Below are 23,473 nucleotides of genomic sequence, written 5' to 3' on the forward strand. Positions count from 1 at the left end.
AAATTATGAATATGTCCGTAAAGCATTATTTTCTACAAAGTTTTTTTAGAAACTTTTTCCTCGATTATATCGATCATTTTCTCTCTCTTGGGTGGTGAAAGCGATGATTCAGCAACTAGTGAGCTCTAACAGGTCGAAAAATGAGGTCCAATCCATCTTTTTTTCGGGTATTTAAAGGGACCAAGATCAGCTCTTCTCATCCATTGCTCATAACTCCGTTCACTCCGTTTTCTTGCTCTCCGTTTTCTTTTCTTATTGCATTCTGCTTTTTCTCCATTATTGTCTCCATTTTGGTCTTCAGCAAGGTAAAGGTCGTCGCTTTCCTCTGCCGAAAATCCTGTAGAAATGAAGTCTTTTGAACTTAGATTATTAGTTCTTGCTTGGTTTTCTAAGCGATTCCTGCTTAGCTTCAACACACCAAAGAAGGATGGAACTTTTAAGTTATGGTGGGGAGATTTTAAACATAAATTAATGGCAAAATTACGGTTTTTTATATGAAAAATATAGTCTCTGGAGAGACAGGGAGCTCTTGCTCAGTTGCTCTTGTGGAACGCAGGGTGTATGATTTTGGAAGAAATTTACTAATTGATAAAAAAATTAGCAACTTTTTACTGCACCTTATGTTGATTGCTGAACGAAAAAGAGGTTTGCCTGATTTCAGGAGGTTTTTTGGATTTTCCATTTCCACAGCCTTCTATTTCATTCTGTAAGCACTCTGCGAAGAAAATATTTAGACGTTTTAAACAATAAAATTCCACAGTAGTTTATCTTTCTTGCAGGAGAAGTTGAGTTGGTAGCAAAAAAGTAATTTTTTTAAAATGAAATTTCGTCATCCCAAAAATATCAGCTTTCTAACTTAGTTCTTTTCAGCCAGTTCATATCATGCTGAGGATTTTCTTGTGTGTCATGGCTCAGTAAACTCCGAAAGATCCGTCCTTCCCAGAAAAAAAATTTATTTTTTTGGCAAAAAATATCACGTTTTGATTTCTCCCTCGGTACGTGACCTTTTTTCCCACCTTATCTTTAGTAAAACGTGGCCGGGCACCTATTACTAGGTGGCCGAGACCTCAGTCGTTGTTTTCTGGAACCGGTTTAATTGTTCCTGGCCATCTCTGAATTATAAATTATATTAAAAAAATTATATAAAACAGGATTCTTGCTTAAGATCTACCCAAATTTGTTCGTTTGAGATTAGATCCGGTTAGTCTTCTAGTTTATAAAATATCTGTTTGCTTCACTTGCCATGCACGATGATCTCTGCTGACATGAGGTTTATGAAACTCTTTACTTTGATAGTTCTTATGTAGATGTTCGTGAGCTTTGTTGCCAAGTCAAAGATCTGAACTTTCATAATATTGCTTGAGATTTTTGACAAACTGTTGTTGTACTTTCTATTTTAATATGTAGTTAGTTCTTCTGAATCTGTAAAGGAGGAGGAGAGGAGCCATGTCTGATAATAGATTTTTGGGCCGCGTTCATAGCGTTCGTGAGCGGCTTGGAGACACTCTTTCAGCTCACACAAATGAGTTGCTTGCCCTCTTCTCAAGGTACTGAGTTCTTTTCCCTTTTCTATTCCTGTTTCACTGTTATCATCATCATTAATATTATATTCATGAATTTATCTCATACGCATGAGTCGCCAATGAGTAATAATAGCTTAATCATTTTAAAAAAAACTTTTTTTTTGCTGTCTAAAAACAATTGAATCTGCATGATAAGTTTTAGTTGAAGTAATTTCATGCAGAGAGTTGAATCGTGTAGGTTTGTCAAACAAGGGAAAGGGATGTTACAACCCCACCAGATTTTGGCTGAGTATGATTCAGTGATTCCTGAAGCAGATCGTCAGAAGCTCAAAGATGGTGTCTTAGAAGATGTTCTCAAAGCTGCTCAGGTTCGATCTATGGATGTTCATTTCTGCCCTTTCTCAAGTGTTTTGTGTGAAAGTTTGTCACTTTCTGTTGATTATCCGCATCATTCTTTGCATGTTTTACAGGAGGCCATAATTGTACCTCCATGGGTGGCACTGGCCATCCGACCAAGGCCTGGAGTGTGGGAATATGTGAGGGTTAATGTGAGTGAATTGGCTGTGGAGGAGCTGAGCGTGCCTGAGTACTTACAGTTCAAGGAAGAGCTGGTCGATGGGAGGTTGGTTCTCAAATTTCATGGATCTTTGTCAAGGTTTGTAGATTATAAGTTAAACTAAGTTAGTTCTTTCTTCTTCCAGATCTCAGAGCAACTTTACTCTAGAGCTGGACTTTGAGCCTTTCAATGCTTCTTTCCCTCGCCCCTCGCTTTCAAAATCCATTGGTAATGGTGTGCAGTTTCTGAATCGGCATCTTTCCTCCAAATTGTTCCATGATAAGGAGAGCCTTTATCCTCTGCTTAATTTCCTGAGGCATCACCATTACAATGGAATGGTAAGTTCTCTGTTATGTTAAGTTTTCTCCTAGCCTTGATTATTTCATGTGGAATGGTTAGATTTAGAATAAACACATTTAGCTGAACTTTTTGCACGGTAGTAGATCATGTTAAGACTGCAAAATTACTAGTAATGACCATGTAGCACAAAATCATGTAAACTAAACTAACTTGGGGAAATATAAGGAAGCTGATGTGGGGGGATAATTGTTTGATCCTTGGAAGAAGAGGATGCTTGAAGGATTTATAAGAACAAGAGAATAAACCAAGCACTAAACTTCAATTCATATAATATTCATCAATGTCTCAACTCTTCTTACCTCATACTATATATAATAATTAGGTAGAAAATTAGAGAAAACTAGAAAATTCTAGAATCCTATAAAAAGCTTGTAACAAACTAGATAACATGTCTAAGGAATGATTTAAGCTACAATGCTCCACATCAGAAGCTTTATGTTTGTATCGTATTGATAGATGTAGCGGTGACAACTTGTTGTAGCCGATGACATCAACACACTTAATGGGCAGCCAGTGAAGCTGGATCTTTCTGTAGTTGAGTTGTAAAATTTTAAATTTGACTTGCAGAGTATGATGCTGAATGACAGAATTCAAAGCTTAAGTGCTCTCCAAGCTGCACTAAGGAAGGCTGAGGGTCATCTACTGGCCATCCCACAGGACACCCCTTATTCAGAGCTTAACCATAGGTATTCAGTGGCTATCTTTCATCTATGTTTTATACATTTATGAAGACTGGCGGTAGGCACCATCAAAGATTTTTTTTTCATTGGACCAAAAATTCTCTATATGTAGGTTCCAAGAGCTTGGTTTGGAGAAAGGATGGGGTGATACCGCCGAGCGTGTTCATGAGACCATTCATCTTCTCCTTGATCTTCTTGAGGCACCTGATCCATGCACCTTGGAGAACTTCCTTGGTAGAGTTCCCATGGTGTTTAATGTTGTTATCCTATCTCCTCATGGCTACTTCGCACAAGCTAATGTTTTGGGTTATCCTGACACTGGTGGCCAGGTGATTTTCTCGACAAATTCGCTCGATGTTTCAGCTCATACTTCTATGTGTTTTGATCTTAATGATGGTTTTGATGTGCAGGTTGTCTATATCTTGGATCAAGTTCGGGCGTTGGAGAACGAGATGCTTCTTAGAATAAAGCAACAGGGACTTGATATCACTCCTAGAATTCTCATTGTAAGTCTTGATTGTCTTATCTAAGCCATTGATAGTTGCCTTCTGATATCAGTATATTTGGGAGAAAAGTATTTATTTATGTTGTCTGATGCAGGTGACCAGATTGCTGCCAGATGCAGTAGGAACTACTTGTGGTCAGCACCTTGAGAAGGTTATTGGTACTGAGCACACACACATTCTTCGAGTTCCTTTCCGAACCGAGAAAGGAATTATTCGGAAATGGATATCGCGTTTTGAAGTGTGGCCTTACCTCGAGACTTATGCCGATGTTAGATTCTGATCTCTATATTTCCGTAAACTTAACGCAGTTTGATCTTGTTTTGAAAGTTCACTGATTTGAATGGTTTTTGAGAGTAGGATGTAGCAAACGAGTTGGCTAGAGAGCTTCAGGCGACGCCGGATCTCATAATTGGAAACTATAGTGATGGCAATCTTGTAGCATCTTTGTTGGCACACAAATTAGGAGTTACTCAGGTTTTCAAATACAAAGTTTTCTTTTCTGAAATTATGAATTGTTCATTGTCAACAATTGCTTATATTCTGTTATATTCAGTGTACAATCGCCCATGCTTTGGAAAAAACCAAGTACCCAAATTCTGATATCTATTGGAAGAATTTTGAGGATCAATATCATTTCTCTTGTCAATTCACTGCTGATCTTATTGCCATGAACCATGCTGATTTCATAATCACAAGTACATTCCAAGAGATTGCTGGAAGGTACTAAATTTTTTTTTTTTAAATGGAGTATATTTTAATGGTGAAATCTAGAGAAAGATTATTAATATATTTCATATTTCAGCAAGGTTACTGTTGGTCAATATGAATCTCACACTGCTTTCACTCTTCCCGGGCTCTATCGAGTCGTACATGGCATCGATGTTTTCGATCCGAAGTTCAACATTGTGTCCCCTGGTGCTGACATGTCAATCTACTTCTCATATGCTGAGGAGAGCAAAAGGCTTACAGCCCTTCACCCTGAAATTGAAGAACTAATCTTTAGTGATGTAGAGAACAGCGAGCACAAGTGAGATCCTAATCTTATTCTCTTTTTATAAATTTTTATATTATAACTGAGTCTACCAAATGATTTCAGGTGTGTTTTGAAGGAGAAGAACAAGCCTATCATTTTCTCCATGGCTAGGCTCGATCGAGTGAAGAATATTACTGGCCTCGTTGAGTTCTATGGTAAGAATCCTCGATTGAAGGAGCTTGCTAATCTTGTGGTGGTTGCTGGGGATCATGCCAAGGCATCCAAAGATCTCGAGGAACAAGAGGAAATGAAGAAAATGTACAGGCTTATTGAAGAGTACAAGCTTAACGGTCACATCAGATGGATTTCTGCCCAGATGAACCGAGTCCGCAATGGTGAACTGTATCGCTTCATTGCAGACAAGAAGGGCGTATTTGTTCAGGTATTTTTATATCTTATCTGCATGATTGTAAACTAGAATGCTTGATAATGATTATTTGTCTCTTCCTTGTAGCCTGCGTTCTATGAAGCTTTCGGGCTAACTGTTGTGGAGTCTATGACCTGTGGACTTCCAACGTTTGCCACTGTACATGGAGGTCCAGGGGAGATCATAGTTCATGGCGTTTCTGGTTTCCACATTGATCCTTACCAGGGCGATAAGGCCGCTGAGCTGCTCGTAAACTTCTTTGAGAAGTGCAAGGAGGATTCTGCCCACTGGGAGAAGATCTCCAATGGAGCCATAAAGCGAATCGAGGAGAAGTAAACCTTCAATCAACCCATTAAAAACTATGAATTTCACCATGGCTACTGTGTTGAAGCTCATCAATTCTATTCTCTCTTATGCAGATATACCTGGAAGCTCTACTCAGAGAGATTGATGACTTTATCTGGTGTTTATGGCTTCTGGAAGTATGTTTCTAACCTTGATAGGCGTGAGACAAAGCGTTATCTGGAGATGTTCTACGCACTCAAATACCGTAATCTGGTTGGTATAAATGGTCTTGAATTGATAAGAAAATCTCTGTTGATCTGCTCAACTAATATTTGTGTTTTTCTGCTATGATACTATTGCAGGCACAGTCTGTTCCTTTGCATTCAGATGAAGAGGTGGCTGCCAATGGCACCAAGTAAAGTTCTGGCTATTGTGAGTTTCATTAAAAATTGTAAGGGTGTCTTTGTAAGTGTTTGGTTTATAGGGGATTTAGAGTAAATTTGTTTTTGCTTTGTGTTTTGAGTTCAGTATGTTTACATAAGGCTCAGATGCCATATTTGTAATGAAATTTCGAGGCTTTTCTCCTAATGCAATTTGGTCGTTTTTATGGCACATTTAATCTTATTGAAAATGTTGCGGGATAAAATATTCGTGGTGGTAAAATAAGAAAATATTTTATCTTGGAGTTGCACGAGTATCTAGCTCACAAACAGAAAGAATAGAAATACTATAATTTTTTACGTGGAAAATCCTGAAAGGAAAAAATCACAGTGCTTTGCCCAGTTGAAATGAATCCACTAGTGTTTGAATAGATTATAAATAATTGATTTGTCTTGGAACTTGGGGACAATTAGATTACAATAGTCAACTGTCGGGTTGAAATCTAACGATGAACAGGGATAGGATGGAAGTTTGATGACGGCTAGTGGCTTGGCATAAATTCGGCGTCAGTTGGTGGTCGAGCGAAAGTCTGGGTAAAATCAGATGACAGACAGTGGTCGGATGGTGGTTGAGGAGTCTGGTGGCAAGAGAACGCTGACTTCTTTTCCTTTCCTTTCTTCCTTATCTTCCATGCTTGCTCTTTTAAAGAAAAATGAGGGTTCTATTTATTATTGTTTTTGGATTTGTATGGCCAGCAAATAGAGAGAAGATCAAGGGCATGTTGGAAGTATTTTGAATGGACAACCGATATCAAGAACTATTTATCGAATATTTGAGTGTCATAATGATTTCAGAATTCAACGACTTGAGACTTGTTCGATTTTTCTTGTCGAGACTCTTGATTAAACCATAACCATATTACATTTGGAAATTGCTTGGTCATCTATTTCATGATTTGAACCATTCAAATGTGCTTTGGATTCTTAATTTGGACTCATTTAAGCTCGGATTTGATTGAATTAAGTGTCGTTGGGTTCATCTTTTTGAGACGTTCAGTTCGACTATAAATTTATTGAAATCGGAGTTTGGATGATCCTTGATTTAATTTTGGAAGTTTCTTATTCAAAATTGCCTCGAGATTCGTGCCCTATCACAAAAATTATTTGATGATGTATCATAAAAAAAGTGATTTTTGAGTGCTGAGTTATACTGCATATGAAACCGAAATTTAGGAAGTTATGATTTGGTTTGGAATAACTTTTTTTTTTTCTATTTGTTTTTTAAAAACAAATTTCTAGTGCAAAATTTTTTAATAAATTTTTTTATACTAAAAAATTTTATTTAGATCTTTGAGCTGTAGTATGTGTTGCAGTTCAGATTGGCAGATATAAGCGTAACAATTTAGGTCAAATTTTATCTTGAAAAACCTTTTAGTTACAAGAAGATGTAAAAATTCTAGAGTTGATACTCTATATTCATAGCTAAATTCAGCTTAAATTTTATTGTATTTACAAAGACAACATTCAAAAATTGCAAATATATTTTTTTTTGTTAACAATATAAAATATTGGTACGCATGTAAAGAATTGTCTCAAAAATTTAAAAGGCATGTCTTATATTCTTTTAGGTAAATTTTGCTAAGAAATTATTCAATCCAATCTCTTTCCTTTCAATTACAAAGATGAGCTCTAAACAACTAATAAAACCTACATGCGAATAAATTCTTAGGCATGCAAAAAATTATTAGGGTATTATTTTTTACTATTTTTGGTCGCGTTAGGTGATCGACAACCAGAGTAAAACTTGTCGAATAATAATGACATAAATTCTTTAATACATTATGTTAATGTTAGGACATTTACTAAAAGCGATGAACTTAATAGCTTGAATACAATAAGTATGCAAGGGTCGTTGCACTGACTCCATATTACAATGTTAAATAAGCAAGGGTTCTCGTAATTATGGACGGATGAAGACAAAGAAGCTAACATATGAAACTAGAATTAGGACAGAAATTTGGAATATAAGTTTTTTTATTGACAAATTAATTGAATTAATAAATATTTTGATACATACGAAGATAGATATTTGATGTATTGAGGAAACTAAATGGGTTGAAGAGAATGCTAATAAAAAGTTATTTATTTAATATAATAATTGCTAGACATCACATGGTCTGTGAGAGCCCATTCAGCCCAGGCCCATGTTCGGTGATAGACAGGCCTTTTGTAGGCTTGGGCTAGGCCTGTGAGAGCAGCGGGAAGACATCACAGCCGTTCGATTAGCCCGCGACGGTTCTGGTTGTCACGCTCGACTCCGCCGGACATCTTCCTCTCCCGAAGTCGATGGCGGCGGGTCGCTTCTCGTCCCTTTTCCGCCGTGCCGCTACCGTTCCGTGGAGTAGCATCGCTGGAGAAGCCTTCGATCGCGTCGTCCTCGTGGCCAAGACCGTTTGCTTCGTCCATGTTATCAATAACTACGTTTGCAGCATCGCTCTGGTCATCTCTCTCTCTCTCTCTCTCTCCCCTCCACCTCCCGAATCTATTTGCATGGACTGTCCCTGAACACTAATCCTTTCCAGGTTCGAGGTCCGAGCATGCTGCCGACCATTAACATAACGGGAGATATTGTGGCAGTGGAGCGGATCAGCCCTCGCTGGAGCCTGATTTCCGTGGGTGACATTATACTACTCCGTTCGCCGGAGAACCCAATGAAGACCGTCACGAAGAGGGTGCTTGGCCTTGAGGGCGATACCGTCACATTCCTAGTTGATCCCGCCAAGGGGTTCTCGTCTAAGACTGTTTTGGTAAGTTTTGTTTGTTGATTTCGTTGCTTGACTTTCATTTTATTATATCTTTGTGCTTCTCTGCTTTTTTAATTCAGGCTTTTCTTTTTGCTCGCAATGGGTTCTATTTTTAGGTGCCGAAGGGGCATGTTTGGGTGCAGGGAGATAACATTTATGAATCTAGGGATTCAAGGCAATTTGGACCGGTGCCTTATGGACTGATACAAGGGAGGGCATTTTGTAGGGTGAGATTCTCATTTGAGCCTTTGTTTACCTATTGATCTATTCTTTCTGTAACAGATGTTTGCCTATTTTTGTTGCATGATTTTTTTTTTTTTTCATGCATATCTGATATTTGAAATTAGTTGCTCTTTGCTGGTATGATTCCTTAACACCTCCTACAAAACCTAAAACTTCGGTAGAGAAACTTGTAGATTCACTTTTATGGGTCTTTTTTTGTTGCTATTGTCTATGGATATGAATTGGGAATACACACAACAAGGGAGAATCACAATTCATTCTGACTTTCACTTTTCTTGTCCAGTCTCACACTTATTTACTTTTCAATGTCAAGAAGCAATTGTTCAACTAGCCAAGGGGCATTTTGAGTTCATCTTCCCCTCCCACCACCACCATGCTCTCCCTTTCACTCAGTATGCATATTCATCTTTCAAACCAGTTTTTAGACCTCAGCCTTGTGCTATTCAAAGTTCAAAAAAGTCATTAAGCTTTAAAAAGAAAGGCTCTAACAGCAGGTAGAGTTGATTACCAATAAACGGGTTTGGCATACCAGTGAGAACTACTAAAGGGGCTTGGTGTACCAGTGAGGACTACGTTATTCAGTCTCACTTTCTGCATTATGTATAGAGACTAGGCACATTTAGTAATGCTTTTTATATCTGTTTTCTTGATCAATAGAAACAGTTTAAAGATCCTCACTGATGTTTGTTATGAATTACCCTTCACCTCCTGCACTACCATACTCTTTCTTTAATTCAGTATGCATGTTCATCTTGTAAAACAGTTCTTGGACCTTAGCCTATTGCTACTCCAATCATTATGCTTGAAAAAGTTCCACCATTAAGTATAGTTCATTACCAATGAACGGGTTTGGTATAACAATGAGGACTACTAAATGAGTTTGGCATAACAGTGACAACTGTTGGGGAGAGATGAGGAGTAAAACACCACAATGACGAAACAAGCAAGAAAGTAAAAGCAACGGAAAAATAAAGGACACCAGGATTTAACACAGAAAAATCTAAAATAGGGAAAAAAGCTATGGAACCACACCACACCAAAAAATCCACTATGAAAATTCGGAGAAATAAGTACAGATCTCTATTCTATCTCGCTTTATCCTTGCTTCCTTTCTCACATGCACCGTTCTCAATGTCTAAATGCTCAAAATATAAGAGAAAGCCAAATAAAATAAGCCCAAGGGACGTAACCCTTTAGAAAAACGAGAAAGTAAACCATCCAGTCCGTCTCGCAGCGCTGTCGCACCAGTTTAGGGCGCTACGGCGCTCAAGCCTCTGTCTTGCACCGCTGCAGTGTCGTATCTATACTGCTGCTGCGCTTTACTCTTTGTTGTACAACGTTGGGGTGCTTGTACACAACGTTGGGGCGTTGTATCAGAAAAAAAAAATTTCGTGTGCGAAGCGTATGAACCCAAGCTGGGGTAAACCCCCCGCACCCCCCAGTGAACACGATAAGCTTTGAGGTCCGAGACAATAGAACAATCAGATTGATCAACACAATTAGATTCCACACATAATAAGGACTACTAAATTTATTAGTACTGAAATTAACTCAATGTATTCAGTTTTAGATCTACTCAAACGAAAACCTTTAGATTCTAAAGTTGATTTCCATAATTCAAGTTCCTTCAACTCTCTCTTTTGTTTTATCAACAAGAAGAATATTATCAACAAAAAGAATACACCAGGGTACATCCTATTGTAAATATTTAGTAAGAACATCCAAGATTAAAGTGAAAGATATGGCTTAAAGACGATCCTTGATGTAATCTTCCTAAAATAGGAAAATACTTGGTCAAACTATCTTGTGTTTGAATTGAAGTAACAAGTCCTACTTATATATCTTTAATGACTTGAATATAAGTATGATTAACTCCTTTCTTTTCCAGAACTCTCCAAAGCACTTCTCTTGAAACTTTATCACATGCTTTCTCTAAATCAATAAATAACATATGTAGATCCTCCTTATTCTCTCTATACTTCTCCGTCAAACCTTTCGTTAAATGTATAGCTTCCATAGTAGACCTACCTAGCATAAATCCAAATTAATTTTGAGAAATATTAGTATTACATCGTAACCTATGCTCTCCATAGTTTTAATGTATGACACATAACTTAATTCCTTTATAATTTGCAAGCTCTTGTAGTCTTGTGCATCAACTTTCTTGTTAAAAATAGGGATCAATACACTCCTTCTCCAATCATCTAACATTTTTTTAGTCTTCAAAATAATATTGAAAATGTTGTAAGGTGTTTTTGAAATTATTGCTATGCTATTCTCTGCACATGGCTGGAACATGGTTTGTAATTTATTCGTTTTTTTAATTAAGAAAATCTTGATTTGGCAGTGTTAAATTTAAGAAGAGTATATCTCTATGCATGTTCTTTCATTTAACTACTTCAAAAGAATTAATGAAATGTAGGATTATGCACAAATCCAATACTCTGTGCAGCATGTTTCCTTTCAAAAATTTCTACCTGGGCTAGCAAACTGTTAGACCGGTCCACTGGACCGGTTCAGGCGGGACCGGCTCATACGCGAACAGGGCGGAAAACTTCCGCCCGCGGGGATGCCGAGCGAGCCGCACGGTGTGCGGGAGCCAAATAGGAAAGAAATTTTGGGGAGTTAAGAGGGAAATTTGAATGTAGGGATTGTTTAGGGAATTCCTTTTGATTTGTATGCATTAAATAGTTGATTTGGCTAGGGTTTGAGTATCTTGAATTTGGCTGAAATTTGAGATCTCTTAGATTTAGGATTTCTTTGGGCTCTAACGGCGTCTAGAGATTTGGGAGAGATCGATCCTCCTCTCGAATTGAGGATCAATTGTATCTTGCTCTTTCATTCATCGTCTAAGTGGAATACAACTCTTTTCTTGAGTTTTCTCTCGTATTTTCCCGGACAAGTGCTGTTTTGCTGCTGTAAACAGCAGACATCTGCTGTTTTCCTGCTGTGGACAGCCATTTGGCTGCTGTTGGTTCGCCGATTTTGGATAGGTTGCTTGTGAATACAAGCACTTCTTATCACAAACCTAGCCCGTCATTCTACTCTTGGCTTTTTTTGTGGGGCAAAGTGAACTCTTTTGACACTTCAAAGGTTAAAGTCCCTTCATCAACACTTCTAACTTCCATGGCATAAGCATGGATGATGCCAATCTACCACCAGTGCACTCTACACATATATAACATTCAATATCAAGTGTTGTTATAGGGGCTCTAAATTTTGAATCTTCAAGTAGATTTGCTCTGTTTTGGATACAAACTGAGGTATGGCTCTTTCTCCCTGGCTCACTTGATCTTAGTATTTGTTCATGCCATATTAATTTTTATATATGCTTGTCAAACACTAATACATTCCACAAATCCCCGTCATGTCCACCTAGCTTTAGATGCATTAAAAAGTTAAAGTATTCCGTGAATGTATTAGAATTTGTGATGACCAGAAATAAAATGCTACTTCTGCCATGTCATTTAATTTTAGTTTGCTACTTAGCCTTTGAATTTTGTTCATGTTTGTTGCACTAGGAATTTTTTTTTTTTCATTGAGTTGAAATGGTTATTAACATTTGGCATGTACGGATTTTGGGATATCCTTATTTGTGGGATAGGTATATAATCTTCTATAGAAGAAAACTAAAGTTTATGCTTGTAAAAGGAGGAAAAGTTATAGAGTGAATTGATCTTTTGTTCTATCTTCTTAAGAGACGGGGAAGACTAGCAAATCAGAAGGTCCTAAAAGATCGTTAAGAGCTTTGTTCCTAACGATAAGCACAAAAAGTGCCATCCTACTTGTTGATATTCTGTCTAGGATGATTAAGCTCACAAGAAAATCAAAAGCCGGAGGCTACTAGGAAGAAAAGAAAGAACAAGGCCATGAGGCAGAAGAAGAAAATATCTTTAACGCTTTTGACACATTTTCTTCTCAATTCCCTCAAAATTAGTTCACATGATTCTTGATATATTATCTTAAGCTCAACCACATGAAAATGTACACACACACACACACACACACACACATATATATATATATATATATATATATATATTGTTTACATTTATTTGTTAATTTTTCATAGCTTTTCATTCATTATCATCCCTCATAACTTCATTATTTGTCTGATTAATTAGCCTTACCTTTATTTTGAAGTGATAACAGTTGATCTTTGTTGAGATGAGACTTAAAAAAAGTTGCACTTTGAAAGTGAAAAGGATTTAAATTTCTAAGATCAATAGCTGCTCTTATATATTAGCTTAAGATTTTGGTTGATGGGTATCCATCCACTATAATATTAGATTGATTGTAGTTATAACATTCCACCATCTTAATAAGTGATACCAGAACCAATGATTAGACTGATATTAATGTGCAATATGTTCCACTATTATATTAGATTGATTGTAGTTGTAACATTCCACCATCTTAATAAGTGGTATCAGAACCCATTTTATTGTCCCATGGTTTTCACTAACTTTTGAGGTGGGATCTATAAAAGGTTCCTTGGTTTGAAATTTGTGGTTACTACATTAAGAAATGGGCTTATTTGCAGGCAAAATATAACACAAATTTCAAAACAGCCCTTACCTTATCCTATACTAACTACACAAATTAGGAATATTTTTTCTCGAACTCCGCAATTTAGGAATAATTTTATCCTTTCCTAACTCCAAAAAAAAAAAATTCAAATTTAAATTAAAAATATGTATGTATCAAAAACATAAAAATTCAAAATCCATCTTAATCATGTTGTCATTTAAATCACTATTCGATGGTCTAGATTGTTTGCCACTCGGAACTTGATCACTAATTGAGCATTTGTCGACCCACCTCATTTATGGACTTATGTTGATTTGATTTTAAATCTCAACGGTATGATCTGAGAATCAACATTATTAATAGTGTCCATTAATAATTCAAAATTTCAAAATTTTAATAATGATGATTCATTTGATCTCTTCATCATCTGATCCCAAATCATAATCATGGATGACCTAATTGACCATCTTCTTGACAAAACACTAGTAGTGGACGAAGTTAACTCAGCTTTACTCTAATAAATGATTTTATAGTTCTAGACCTCAATATCTATTCTTACTAAATGGAATAATCATACTTGGATCTCATTTTGGCAGGAGTAAACTCAAAATAACTCAGACCTTAGGTTCAACCGATATTTTGTTTTCGACCGGACCTAAGGTCGATGACACGGGGCCTTGAATTTGAAATCATCTTAGTCGGACCTAAGATCAACGACGTGAGATCTGTAGTTTGAAACCATCCCGGCCGGACTTAAAATCAATGACGCGAGGTCTTCAATTGGATTTCTTCCCGATCAAATATAAAATCGATGGTGTGAGGTCTTAAAACAATCTCGATCGGATTCAACGTCAATGGTGTGAGGTCTTAAATTTAAAATCATATCGGCCGGATTTAAAATCAATGACGTTGATTTTTAATGTGGCAATTGTCTTAGCAATATCTAAGATCAATGGTTTAAGTCTCGATGTAATTGTCCTTATTTGCTATTGTATAAAACATGTATGAACTTTAAGCATGCAAAGTAAACAAGCATATGTAATTTAATTTAGTTTTAATTGATTTCATTTGTTGTATTTAAATCGAATATGATATTTTAGACAAATAGTTTATCTTTTATTTTATATTAGTTTAGAATAAGACAAAATAATAATGATAGATTTTTGTTTGAAGTAGAAAAATATAATATGTATAAAAAATAGCTAAAATATTTTTTAAAAAATTTATAGTATAAGAAATTCAATTTATTGAGACTAACATGTTTCTTGTGGGAGCAATAATAGTTTTGTATTTTAAATCATTACAAGTTAAAATAAGATATGGGGCAAAATAATAGTTTTGTATTTTAAATCATTGCAAACTGAAGCAACTTCAGTTGTAAGCAATTAAGCAAAGACTTTATTGTTTGCTTCTAAGGCAAACATCACGGTTCACGCTAGAGGGAGTACAGGTTGAATTTCCTTTTTTTTTTTACGATCTGAAATCGGTGAGGTTGAGGAAGCTGGCGTGGGTTTGGCCGTGAGAGGCGGAAGTAGACGTGTAAAAGTCGGCATGCGTGTGAGTATTCACGGACATGAAACGACAAATAGGAGGTGTTCGCGCGCGGGGTAAATTGCTTGAAGGTATTGGATTTTTCTAAGTTCAGCTTGAGAGACAAGCAAGATCTGGGTCTAAGAAATTTAGAATAGAGATAAATGCGAGTCAGAGTGGAATTCTCACCTGTTTTTCAATTGAAAATCAGGAACTCATCTAAAGCAAGAGTGTGGGAATGAAGAAGACGAGCGAGAAAAATGGTGTATGTATTTTTTTTTTTTTCATTTGGATTTCTTCATTTTAATCTTTGAATCCTTGAATGGAAGTTGTAGTATCGAAGATTTGTATTGTTTGGCGATTAATGCGAATCAAAGTGATGCATTCATTCGTTTCCTCTTACTTTTTTTTTAAACATCATTTTTTAATCATTCAACAAATTGCCTTCCAACGAAGTCATTGTTTGATTTTCACGCGACGAGTTTATTGCAAAATAGTAATGTGATTTTTATCGCTCTTCTTTTGTCTTTTCAGGGCACGATGTTTGATTGAAGGTGACATCCGTCGATGCATAGAATTACACCGTTAGAAGAAAATATTTGCATGAAAATAGATATATATGATCTATCACAGTTGGCTTTGATTTCAAACCGACTACATTGACATAGAGAGATGCTTGTTGATAGAGATATATATGATGGATTGTTTACTCGATCTTCTTGCATGCCTTAATTTGATTTAGGTTTGTCGGTTAGACATAATCCTTCAGATTGATAATCTTGTTGATTTAAATGACTTCATATACTAGTTATGTCAGGTGGGTCTGTTACACACTTCAGATGTATCGGAAAAGTACTGAAGCAAGTAGGAGTATATAAAGTTATTAATATCTTTTTGTTTGATTACAATCATCTTTCTCCTTCCTTGGTTTAGGCATTATTGAATATTGGAATAATACCACAAATACTTGTTGGGTTGGACTCAATGAGATGATGATTACACTTTGGGATCTATATATCATTTATGACTTGATAATTTACGAGTTCTATATGAGAAGTGTATTCCTGCTGACTATGATTTATTTAGCTGCCGACCAACAGGGTAGCAGAGGAGGGGAAAAGTTTGTTTACTCAGCCAGACTTCACCATATTTGAGGCACTACTATGACCTATATAAGTAAAGGAGGAGAGGTCGTAGTACAGAGGGACTATTTCTTTAAATATTTGGATCGCGAGCTTATTATATACGTCAGCACTTGTTGCAAAGTTTGGATGGATTCAGGAATACACTCCTCATATGAAACTCCTAAAATTAGCAAGTCAAATTATATATATATCCAAGAGTGTAATCGTCATCTTATTGGGTCTAACCTAATAATTATTTGTGACACTGTCCCAATATTTAACAATGCTTTGAAGCTAAGAAGAAGAAAGACGGATATAATCAAATAAAGAGAATAAAATGACTTTATATACTCTTGCTTGCTTTAGTATATTCTGATGCATCTGAAGTGTGTAACGAGCCCATTTGACATAACCATTCAAAGTTTGAATAAGATTATCAAACATAGAATCGTAATACAGCTCATCAATCTTATGATGTAGCAACTAATAGCTAAGTAACCTGACAACACCTGTATGCTGTGCAAAGTTAGCTACTGGTTGCAAAATGTCTTAATCCTCATAACTCAACCCCTCGAGGATACGATCCAAAGAAGTACCATCACTGTGCCGCAATCTATGTGTAATGAACCAGTCTGCAGGATCATTTTCAACCGACAAACTCAAATCAAAGTGAGGCATGCAAGACGATCGAGTAAACAATCCATTATATATGTCTCTGTTAACAAGCATCTTCTTATGCCAATACAATCGGTTTGAAATTAAAGCCGGCTATGATATATCATATGCATCTATTTCCATTCAAATATTTTCTTTTGACAGTTCAATTTTATGCATTGATGAATGTCTCCTCCAATCAAACATCGTGCCCTGAAAAGACTTAGAAGAGCGATGCAAATCATGACTATTTTTCTTCAAATTAATCACATGAAAATCACACAATGGCTTCATTGGGAGGCAATTTGTTGAATAATTTTTAAAAAATAGGTAGAGGAAACAAATGAATGCATCACTTCGATTTGGCCCCACCTCGAATAGTTAATCATCAAACAACACAACTCTTCGATACTAGAACTTGTATTTTCAGAGATAAAAAAGGAAGAAATTCAAATGAAAAAAAGACTTAACACCATTTTTCTCGCTCGCATTCTTCATTCCTATACTCCCGCTTCTGAGGAGTTCCCGATTTTCAGTTGAAACACTGTTGAGAATTCCACTCTGACTTATCTTTATCTCTATTATGAATTCCTTAGACCCGAACTTCACTTGTCTCTCCAACTGAACTTAGGAAAATCCAATACCTTCAAACAAATTACCCCATACGCTAACACCTCATGTTCGTCTTTTCGTGTCCGTGAATACTCATGGCCGACTTTTGCACGTCTACTTCCACTTCTCACGGCCAAACCCACGCCGGATTCCTCACCTCCGCTGAAATCATATCACAAAAATAGTTTTTTTTTTCAATTGTACTCCCTCTATCATGAACTGTGACCTCTGTGACGTTTGCGTCACAAGCAAACAATAAAGTCTTGCTTAATTGCTTACAACTGGAATTGCTTCAGTTTGCAATGATTTAAAATACAAAACTACTGTTTTGCCCAATGTCTTGCTTCAATTTGTAATTATTTAAATACAAAGCTACTGTTTCTCCCACGTGAAACATGTCAGCCTTAATAAATTGTATTTCTTCTGCTATATCTTTATTTAAAAATCTTTTAGTTGTTTTTTATATTGATTACATTTTTTCACTTCAAACAAAAACCCATTATTACTATTTTATCTTATTCTAAACTAATATAAAAACTAATATAAAATAAAAGATAAATTATTGGCCTAAAATATCATATCCGATTTAAATACTATAAATTGAATCAATTAAAATTAAATTAAATTGCATATGCCTGTTTCCTTTGCATGCCTAAAATTTCATACAAGTTTTATACAATAACAAATATGGACAATTTCATCAAGACTTAAACCATTGATCTTAAATCTAGCTAAAATAATTGCCACATTAAAAATCTACACCGTTGATTTTAAATCCGGCCGATATGATTTTAAATTCAAGACATTGCACCATCGACTTTAAGTCCGGTCGAGATGATTTTAAAATACAAGACATCGCATCTTCGATTTTAAATCTAGTCGATAAGAAATCTAATTGAAGACCTCGCATTGTTGAGGCCGTTATGGTTTCAAATTGAAGACCTCGCGTTGTTGATCTTAGGTCCGACCGAAATGGTTTCAAATTCAAAGCCTTGTGCCATCGACCTTAGGTCCGGCCGGGTTTGAGTTAATGAATAGAGATGGTGATTTTGAGTTTAATTTGCCAAAATGAGATCCAAGTATGATGATTCCATTTGGTAAGAATAGAGAATCATCATACTTGGATCCCAAATAATTTATTTAGGAATTCAGAATTTAAAAAAAAAAACTCAAAATAAATTGAATACTTGGTAGAGGCTAGGGGATAACATTCTAGAGTTAAGGAATGTAAATTTATTTAGGATTTCAGAATATAAAAATACTCAAAATAAATTGGATGCTTGGTAGAGGCTAGGGATTCTCCAATTTTGAGCAGTATTTGGCAAGCGGACATTGTGCTTAGCTACTTGGTAGTTATTAAAGTGCTTAGAGAGTAATAAGAAGAACTCAACATTCAAAAAAAATACTAAGGCCTCATTTGGTTTCTGCACTCCTACATAAGCTGGTTGCGAAACAATGATTGAAGAAACGGAGTTCTACAAAAAATTAATTAGAGAACTGATACCTAATTTGGTTAGATAATTCTTTGAATGCTTTCACAAACCTAAGCTACGCTATTCTCAGCAGAAAATACAAAATTGTTCTGTTATTAACAGTAAGTAAACAGGAGACGACTTTACGTAGAGCTTCATTGCATCTAAAAAGGAGATCAAATTCCACTGCTCGACTCGCAACATACCATCGTCATCGAACTCGCCGGCGAGACGCGGGTCTACCACATCCTTCCACTTTCCTGCGCCCACTTCTCCCACATCCAATCGGATCTCCAAATGGGAAAGAAATCTAAAGAGATAAGCAAAAAGATAGGAGGAAGCTGTCAAATCCCTTCCACCGTAAGCGACATCCGGTGCAGTTGATGGCGATACCGGCGAAGAAACTAGGGTTAGCGATGGATTCTAGCGTAGCTAAGAATGACGCCATGAAAGAAGAAAAAATCTTGGACTCAGAGCATTCCAATGCTAGGAAGAGGAAGAGAGATGCGGGAATAATAAGAAGAAGAAGAAGCTTGTGGAAGATGCCAACGTGGATGGGTCAAATAAGACGAATAATAAGAGGAAGAGAAATGAAGTGGAATTGGAATACGAGAAGAGGAAGTTGGGTTCAGTCGGAGAGGATGAGCCAGTGGCCACCGTTGTTGCCATTGGGGAGAAGAGGAAGTTGGAAGCTGCTGCTTCTGATATGTTGGTGGGGTAAAATGGAGTTTTTCGTTTTTTAACTGAGGGAGCAGAAGGATAAGCGGCATTTTTTCCTTTTCAGATCGGTAGAAAAACGGAGATACAGGAAAGGAAAAGGTATTATGTAAAAGGAGTGTTATCAAATAGTATAGTAACTGCTTTTTGAGATTGAACCGGAAACAACATAATTACGCCGAAACAAACGAGTCCTAAGAAGTCGTAAAAAATAAGATTAAAGTATTTTGAAAACAAGGCGTTTTGTTGAATGTAATATTTGTACGCATTCTTATGGCCTTTCATCAATTAAAAGAGCTGTAAATCAACATGAACTAGGCTGCTTCGTCACTGAGCTGGCGTAACTTTAGGACCATGCTAAATTAGGCATGTCATTCTACCATTTCACTCCTGCTTGCCCTTCTGATAATCTACTTCTCACCTGGAAATATACTCAACGTCGGTGAGTATGTATCAGTAAAAATGCCTAATATATTAACGCCAGTAATATACAGAAGAATTAGCTTAATATAAGCAAAGAGTACACATCTTAAGTACACAATTGGCCATATGAGAATTCTACTAAGTTGGTTAGGTGCATATTTTTCATGCAAATACATTTAGTCATATTAAATGAATATCTTAATTATATCATAAAAGTACAGTGCATTGTATCCCGAGGCCACCCCGGCTCCCTGAAATAACAAGGGCACCTCCAGGGTCAAAGTGTTCTATAATGAAGGTCACACTGCCTTTCCTTCAATCAAAGGTTTCTTGCTTGTCAATTACACCAAACTTTTAAATATGCAATTTAATTCCTTTTACCGAGTCAGAATTTCTTATCAATTTTCAAGATAATTTGCAAAACCAAGATACTTGTCATTTAAAATTTAAAAATTTATAGGTTTTTGGTTTTGGGACTGCCACTCATTATGTTATTATTTTCTTTTTTCACAGTGGACGGATAACATTTGAAAGGCTTTTGCCTTTTAGCTCTCATTATATATTATATTTTGGTTTAATTTCCTTTTTTTTGTGATGTCAAGGTTTGGCCACCTGAAAGTTTTGGTTCCATTGGGTAAAAGATGTAAATTTCGTTGAGGCATGCAAGAAGGCTATGTCTCTATCGTAATCTTCTGTGAGTGCATCCTTTCTGCTTTGCATTTCTTCCTTGATAGTTATTGAAATATTGCTACATGACTTGCCTAAGAGCTTCTCATTATATAGTGATAGGTTCTCTTGTCCATGCAACTATGCATAAAAGCTTCTGTTATACTCAGAATATCAATGAACCTAATTTTTTCTATTTTCTCTGGATGCTTTTTAAGTTCCTTGGTTTATTTTAAAGTCGTCAAGATTCCTTCAAAAGTAAATAATAATTCATTCGCTTCATTGATTCCATGAATTTCCATGACATAAAGGAAGATTTGAAAACACATTTCAGACGGAGAATACATTTTCAGAAGTTTTCAAATTTATGAAGGAGTCTTTAAAAATTTGTTCTTTTCAAATTCCTTCGTGTACCTGAGGAACAAGATTTTCTTGTTTCACTGCAAATAAAAAAGTTTTTTTTTGTTTCCCTTGCATTACTGTTTGGTTTAACTCATTAAACAGCTACTTTTGGTTTAGGAAATTGACTCCGATGCACAAGTGCATGGGATAGGGGGAACTGAAACTATGGGATATTGATTTTTTTTTTTGGTACTTCTAAAAAAAAAAATTTGTGATTTTTTTAATAATTTATGATTATGAAAACCAATTTCATTTCTTATAATCCATCTTGTATTTTCTATACTTAGAATTCTCACCCTTATAGTTCTTTTGGGTTCTTCTTCTTGTGAAAATAGATGGGATTCGTGCATAACTTGCTATGTGGACACTTTTATTCGAATTTGATCTATTTTGTGGATCACAGCACTTTAGTTTTGTATACTTTTGTCTATTCTTCTTCAGTAAAGAGAATCAAATGTTTGGTCACTTTACTCTTCGTTTGGGATAGTTTTTTGCTACTTTATAAAACTACTTTTTAGTACAAAAATTTCTAATTTAAGAAAATTTTGTACTAAAAAGTCGTTTTAGAAATCAACAAAGAAGTTGTTACTCCTTTTTCCACTGAAACTTACGTGCACATTCATAAACAGAACCTGTCATCTCTAAAGTATTCATCCCCTATTCTTCTTCCACTCATAAACTCTCATTCTTTATCTTTCTTTTCTACTTATATTGTGTCATGTCATTAAATTCAATTTTCTCCTCTTATGACTGAACCTTCTCAGGCTTCTTTGCAAAGGGTTGGCTATTATTCAAAGATATTAAGATCAACGAACCTATTTAAATATATGTTGCGCAGTTGATCTTTCTGTTAAAAAAAAATGAGAGGTCTGCTTTAGAAACTATGGGACTTCATTTTTTTTGCCATGCCAACTTTCTCCATTGTTCGCCATTTGCCTTCTCTATCTCTGTGCTACAAACAATGTATACGGGAAATATTTTTCTGGAGCAAAATGATGCAACCTTTGATTCATGATTTCAAAAGTTCTCTAATTTAAGTGATAATTTTAGAACAATAATATAAAACTTCTATCCCACCAATCTTTATTCTTCATTGTGTACTATGAAGTGTCAAATTTTTATTTAAATTTAATAAAAAAAAGACATTTCTAATATTTGTTAACTAATTTTGTTTCGTTTATCTATACTTCTCTTAATATAGACCAAATTTAATATATCTATTCTCCTAAATAAATCATCGATAAGCTGGTGTTTTATTATAGGACCAAATCCTCTAAAGCAAAATTTTTTAATATTAGGTTTCATTTGGAATGATTTTTTTTTATTGTTTTTTAATTTAGCTTTTAAGTACAAATTTTTTTAATTTTTTACTAGAAAAATGTTTTAAGAAAAAATACAAAAATTGTTCCAAACGAAGCTTTATCTATCCTTAAGCTACTTCAAAATTTTCATATTTTTTCTTTTCTTTATTGTTTAAAGAAAAAAATACTTCAAAATTTTCATATATATATATATATATATATTGCATTCTACCTTCAAATGTGAATTCATTCATTCACCTTAGCATCTTCTTCTCTACATTACTTGAATTTAGTTTCTCTTACCATCATTTTATAAGATTTTTTCTTAAGTTTAATGATAATTATAATATTTATTTATTTTTTCTTTTCTATAACTGAAATTTTGTTTAACTATTTAGAAGATTTTGACTAATATAGTAATATATATAAGCATGTGAAAATTTATATAAGCAAGTTACTGTACAAATAATATAATTGTATAGTAATTTTAATCTTATTTTTTTGACTTATAACGTAGGATCTAGAATTCAACCATTGAATGTATGACCGTTGACCGGTCATCAGTAAGTAGTTCAAACTTGGCTTCTTCATTCCTTCCAGAAAAAATTTTATTCAGCAAGTTAGCACGTTTTTTTTTAGTTTTTTTACAGCAACTGTTTGGTATAATTTTTTTTTTAAATAGCAAAAAAAATAATAGCAAAAAATTGTTTCAAATTAAGGATGCAGCTTTTTTTATCTTTATAATCTTTCCTAAATCATCCAAATATAGAGTGAGATCAGCAGGATCTAGGTGAGCCTCCCACGAATTTCCTTCTTGGCCGTAGGATCAAGTGTCAAGGGACGATTGAGATTTAACACATTAGCCTAATGTAAAATATTTGGGGTTGGCTTTAAGAATCCTACCCCTTTATTTATTACTTTTGAGTGCTATATGAATAGTTTCTACTTTTTCATTCATTTTTTGGCTTTACTTCTAGCCCCTTGACATTTGATCTTCTCCTTTTCCTGCCAATTCTGCTCACAGAGATTTTTCTAATTACCTTATTGGTGGATCTTTAGCCGGGCCAATGTTATCTTCCATATTGTCTTCATTGTGCTCTATTCCCACTATCTTTCTTGCCCCATCGTTTCTAGGTTTTCCAGCATTAATCATATAGCACATGAATATTGGTCATTAATAAGAGTACATGTTTTAGATATTTTGGATCTGTTGTTCAGAGTGATGGTGAAATAGATGGGGATATTATCAGTAGAATTCAAGTTGGATGGTTGAAGTGGAGGAATGCATCGGGTTTGTTATGTGAT

The 23,473-nt window shown here is 35.3% G+C and overlaps 2 protein-coding genes across 5 annotated transcripts; both read left to right on the plus strand.

Moving 5' to 3' along the window:
• The first annotated feature begins 153 nt into the window (after positions 1 to 153).
• On the plus strand, positions 154 to 5,922 carry LOC110092960 (sucrose synthase 2). 2 transcript variants are annotated; one of them, XM_020817679.2, is made up of 16 exons: positions 154 to 305; positions 1,408 to 1,547; positions 1,762 to 1,891; positions 1,994 to 2,145; positions 2,225 to 2,417; positions 3,007 to 3,125; positions 3,232 to 3,448; positions 3,530 to 3,625; positions 3,720 to 3,893; positions 3,983 to 4,099; positions 4,179 to 4,345; positions 4,428 to 4,652; positions 4,722 to 5,040; positions 5,113 to 5,357; positions 5,445 to 5,583; positions 5,673 to 5,922. In XM_020817679.2, the coding sequence occupies exons 2-16, from the start codon at positions 1,447 to 1,449 to the stop codon at positions 5,727 to 5,729; spliced, it is 2,451 nt and encodes an 816-aa protein (XP_020673338.1). In that variant the 5' UTR covers positions 154 to 305; positions 1,408 to 1,446; the 3' UTR covers positions 5,730 to 5,922. The 2 variants fall into 2 exon arrangements, with proteins under 2 accessions (XP_020673338.1, XP_020673339.1); XM_020817680.2 differs by having other exon boundaries at positions 161 to 305; positions 1,412 to 1,547.
• Positions 5,923 to 7,910: 1,988 nt separating this feature from the next.
• Positions 7,911 to 21,890, plus strand: LOC110092961 (mitochondrial inner membrane protease subunit 1-like). Of its 3 annotated transcripts, none has more exons than XR_003699749.1 (5): positions 7,911 to 8,189; positions 8,273 to 8,497; positions 8,611 to 8,721; positions 20,402 to 20,493; positions 20,985 to 21,267. XR_003699749.1 is itself a non-coding variant. In XM_028692284.1 (4 exons), the coding sequence occupies exons 1-4, from the start codon at positions 8,037 to 8,039 to the stop codon at positions 20,435 to 20,437; spliced, it is 525 nt and encodes a 174-aa protein (XP_028548117.1). In that variant the 5' UTR covers positions 7,911 to 8,036; the 3' UTR covers positions 20,438 to 20,666. The 3 variants fall into 3 exon arrangements, 1 of the variants encoding a protein (XP_028548117.1); XR_003699748.1 differs by lacking the exon at positions 20,985 to 21,267 and adding an exon at positions 21,632 to 21,890 and having other exon boundaries at positions 7,912 to 8,189; XM_028692284.1 differs by lacking the exon at positions 20,985 to 21,267 and having other exon boundaries at positions 20,402 to 20,666.
• Positions 21,891 to 23,473: the final 1,583 nt, after the last annotated feature.

This window comes from Dendrobium catenatum, unplaced genomic scaffold, assembly GCF_001605985.2.
Source record: "Dendrobium catenatum unplaced genomic scaffold, ASM160598v2 original_scaffold_161204, whole genome shotgun sequence".
Taxonomy (NCBI): domain Eukaryota; kingdom Viridiplantae; phylum Streptophyta; class Magnoliopsida; order Asparagales; family Orchidaceae; genus Dendrobium; species Dendrobium catenatum.

Coding starts and splice junctions, on each gene's coding strand:
- LOC110092961 (XM_028692284.1), top strand. CDS start 8,037: ATGGCGGCGGGTCGCTTCTCGTCCCTTTTCCGCCGTGCCGCTACCGTT. Junction 8,190..8,272: donor ACGTTTGCAGCATCGCTCTG/GTCATCTCTCTC, acceptor AATCCTTTCCAG/GTTCGAGGTCCGAGCATGCT. Junction 8,498..8,610: donor TCTCGTCTAAGACTGTTTTG/GTAAGTTTTGTT, acceptor TTCTATTTTTAG/GTGCCGAAGGGGCATGTTTG.
- LOC110092960 (XM_020817679.2), top strand. CDS start 1,447: ATGTCTGATAATAGATTTTTGGGCCGCGTTCATAGCGTTCGTGAGCGG. Junction 1,548..1,761: donor TTGCTTGCCCTCTTCTCAAG/GTACTGAGTTCT, acceptor TGAATCGTGTAG/GTTTGTCAAACAAGGGAAAG. Junction 3,626..3,719: donor TCACTCCTAGAATTCTCATT/GTAAGTCTTGAT, acceptor TGTCTGATGCAG/GTGACCAGATTGCTGCCAGA.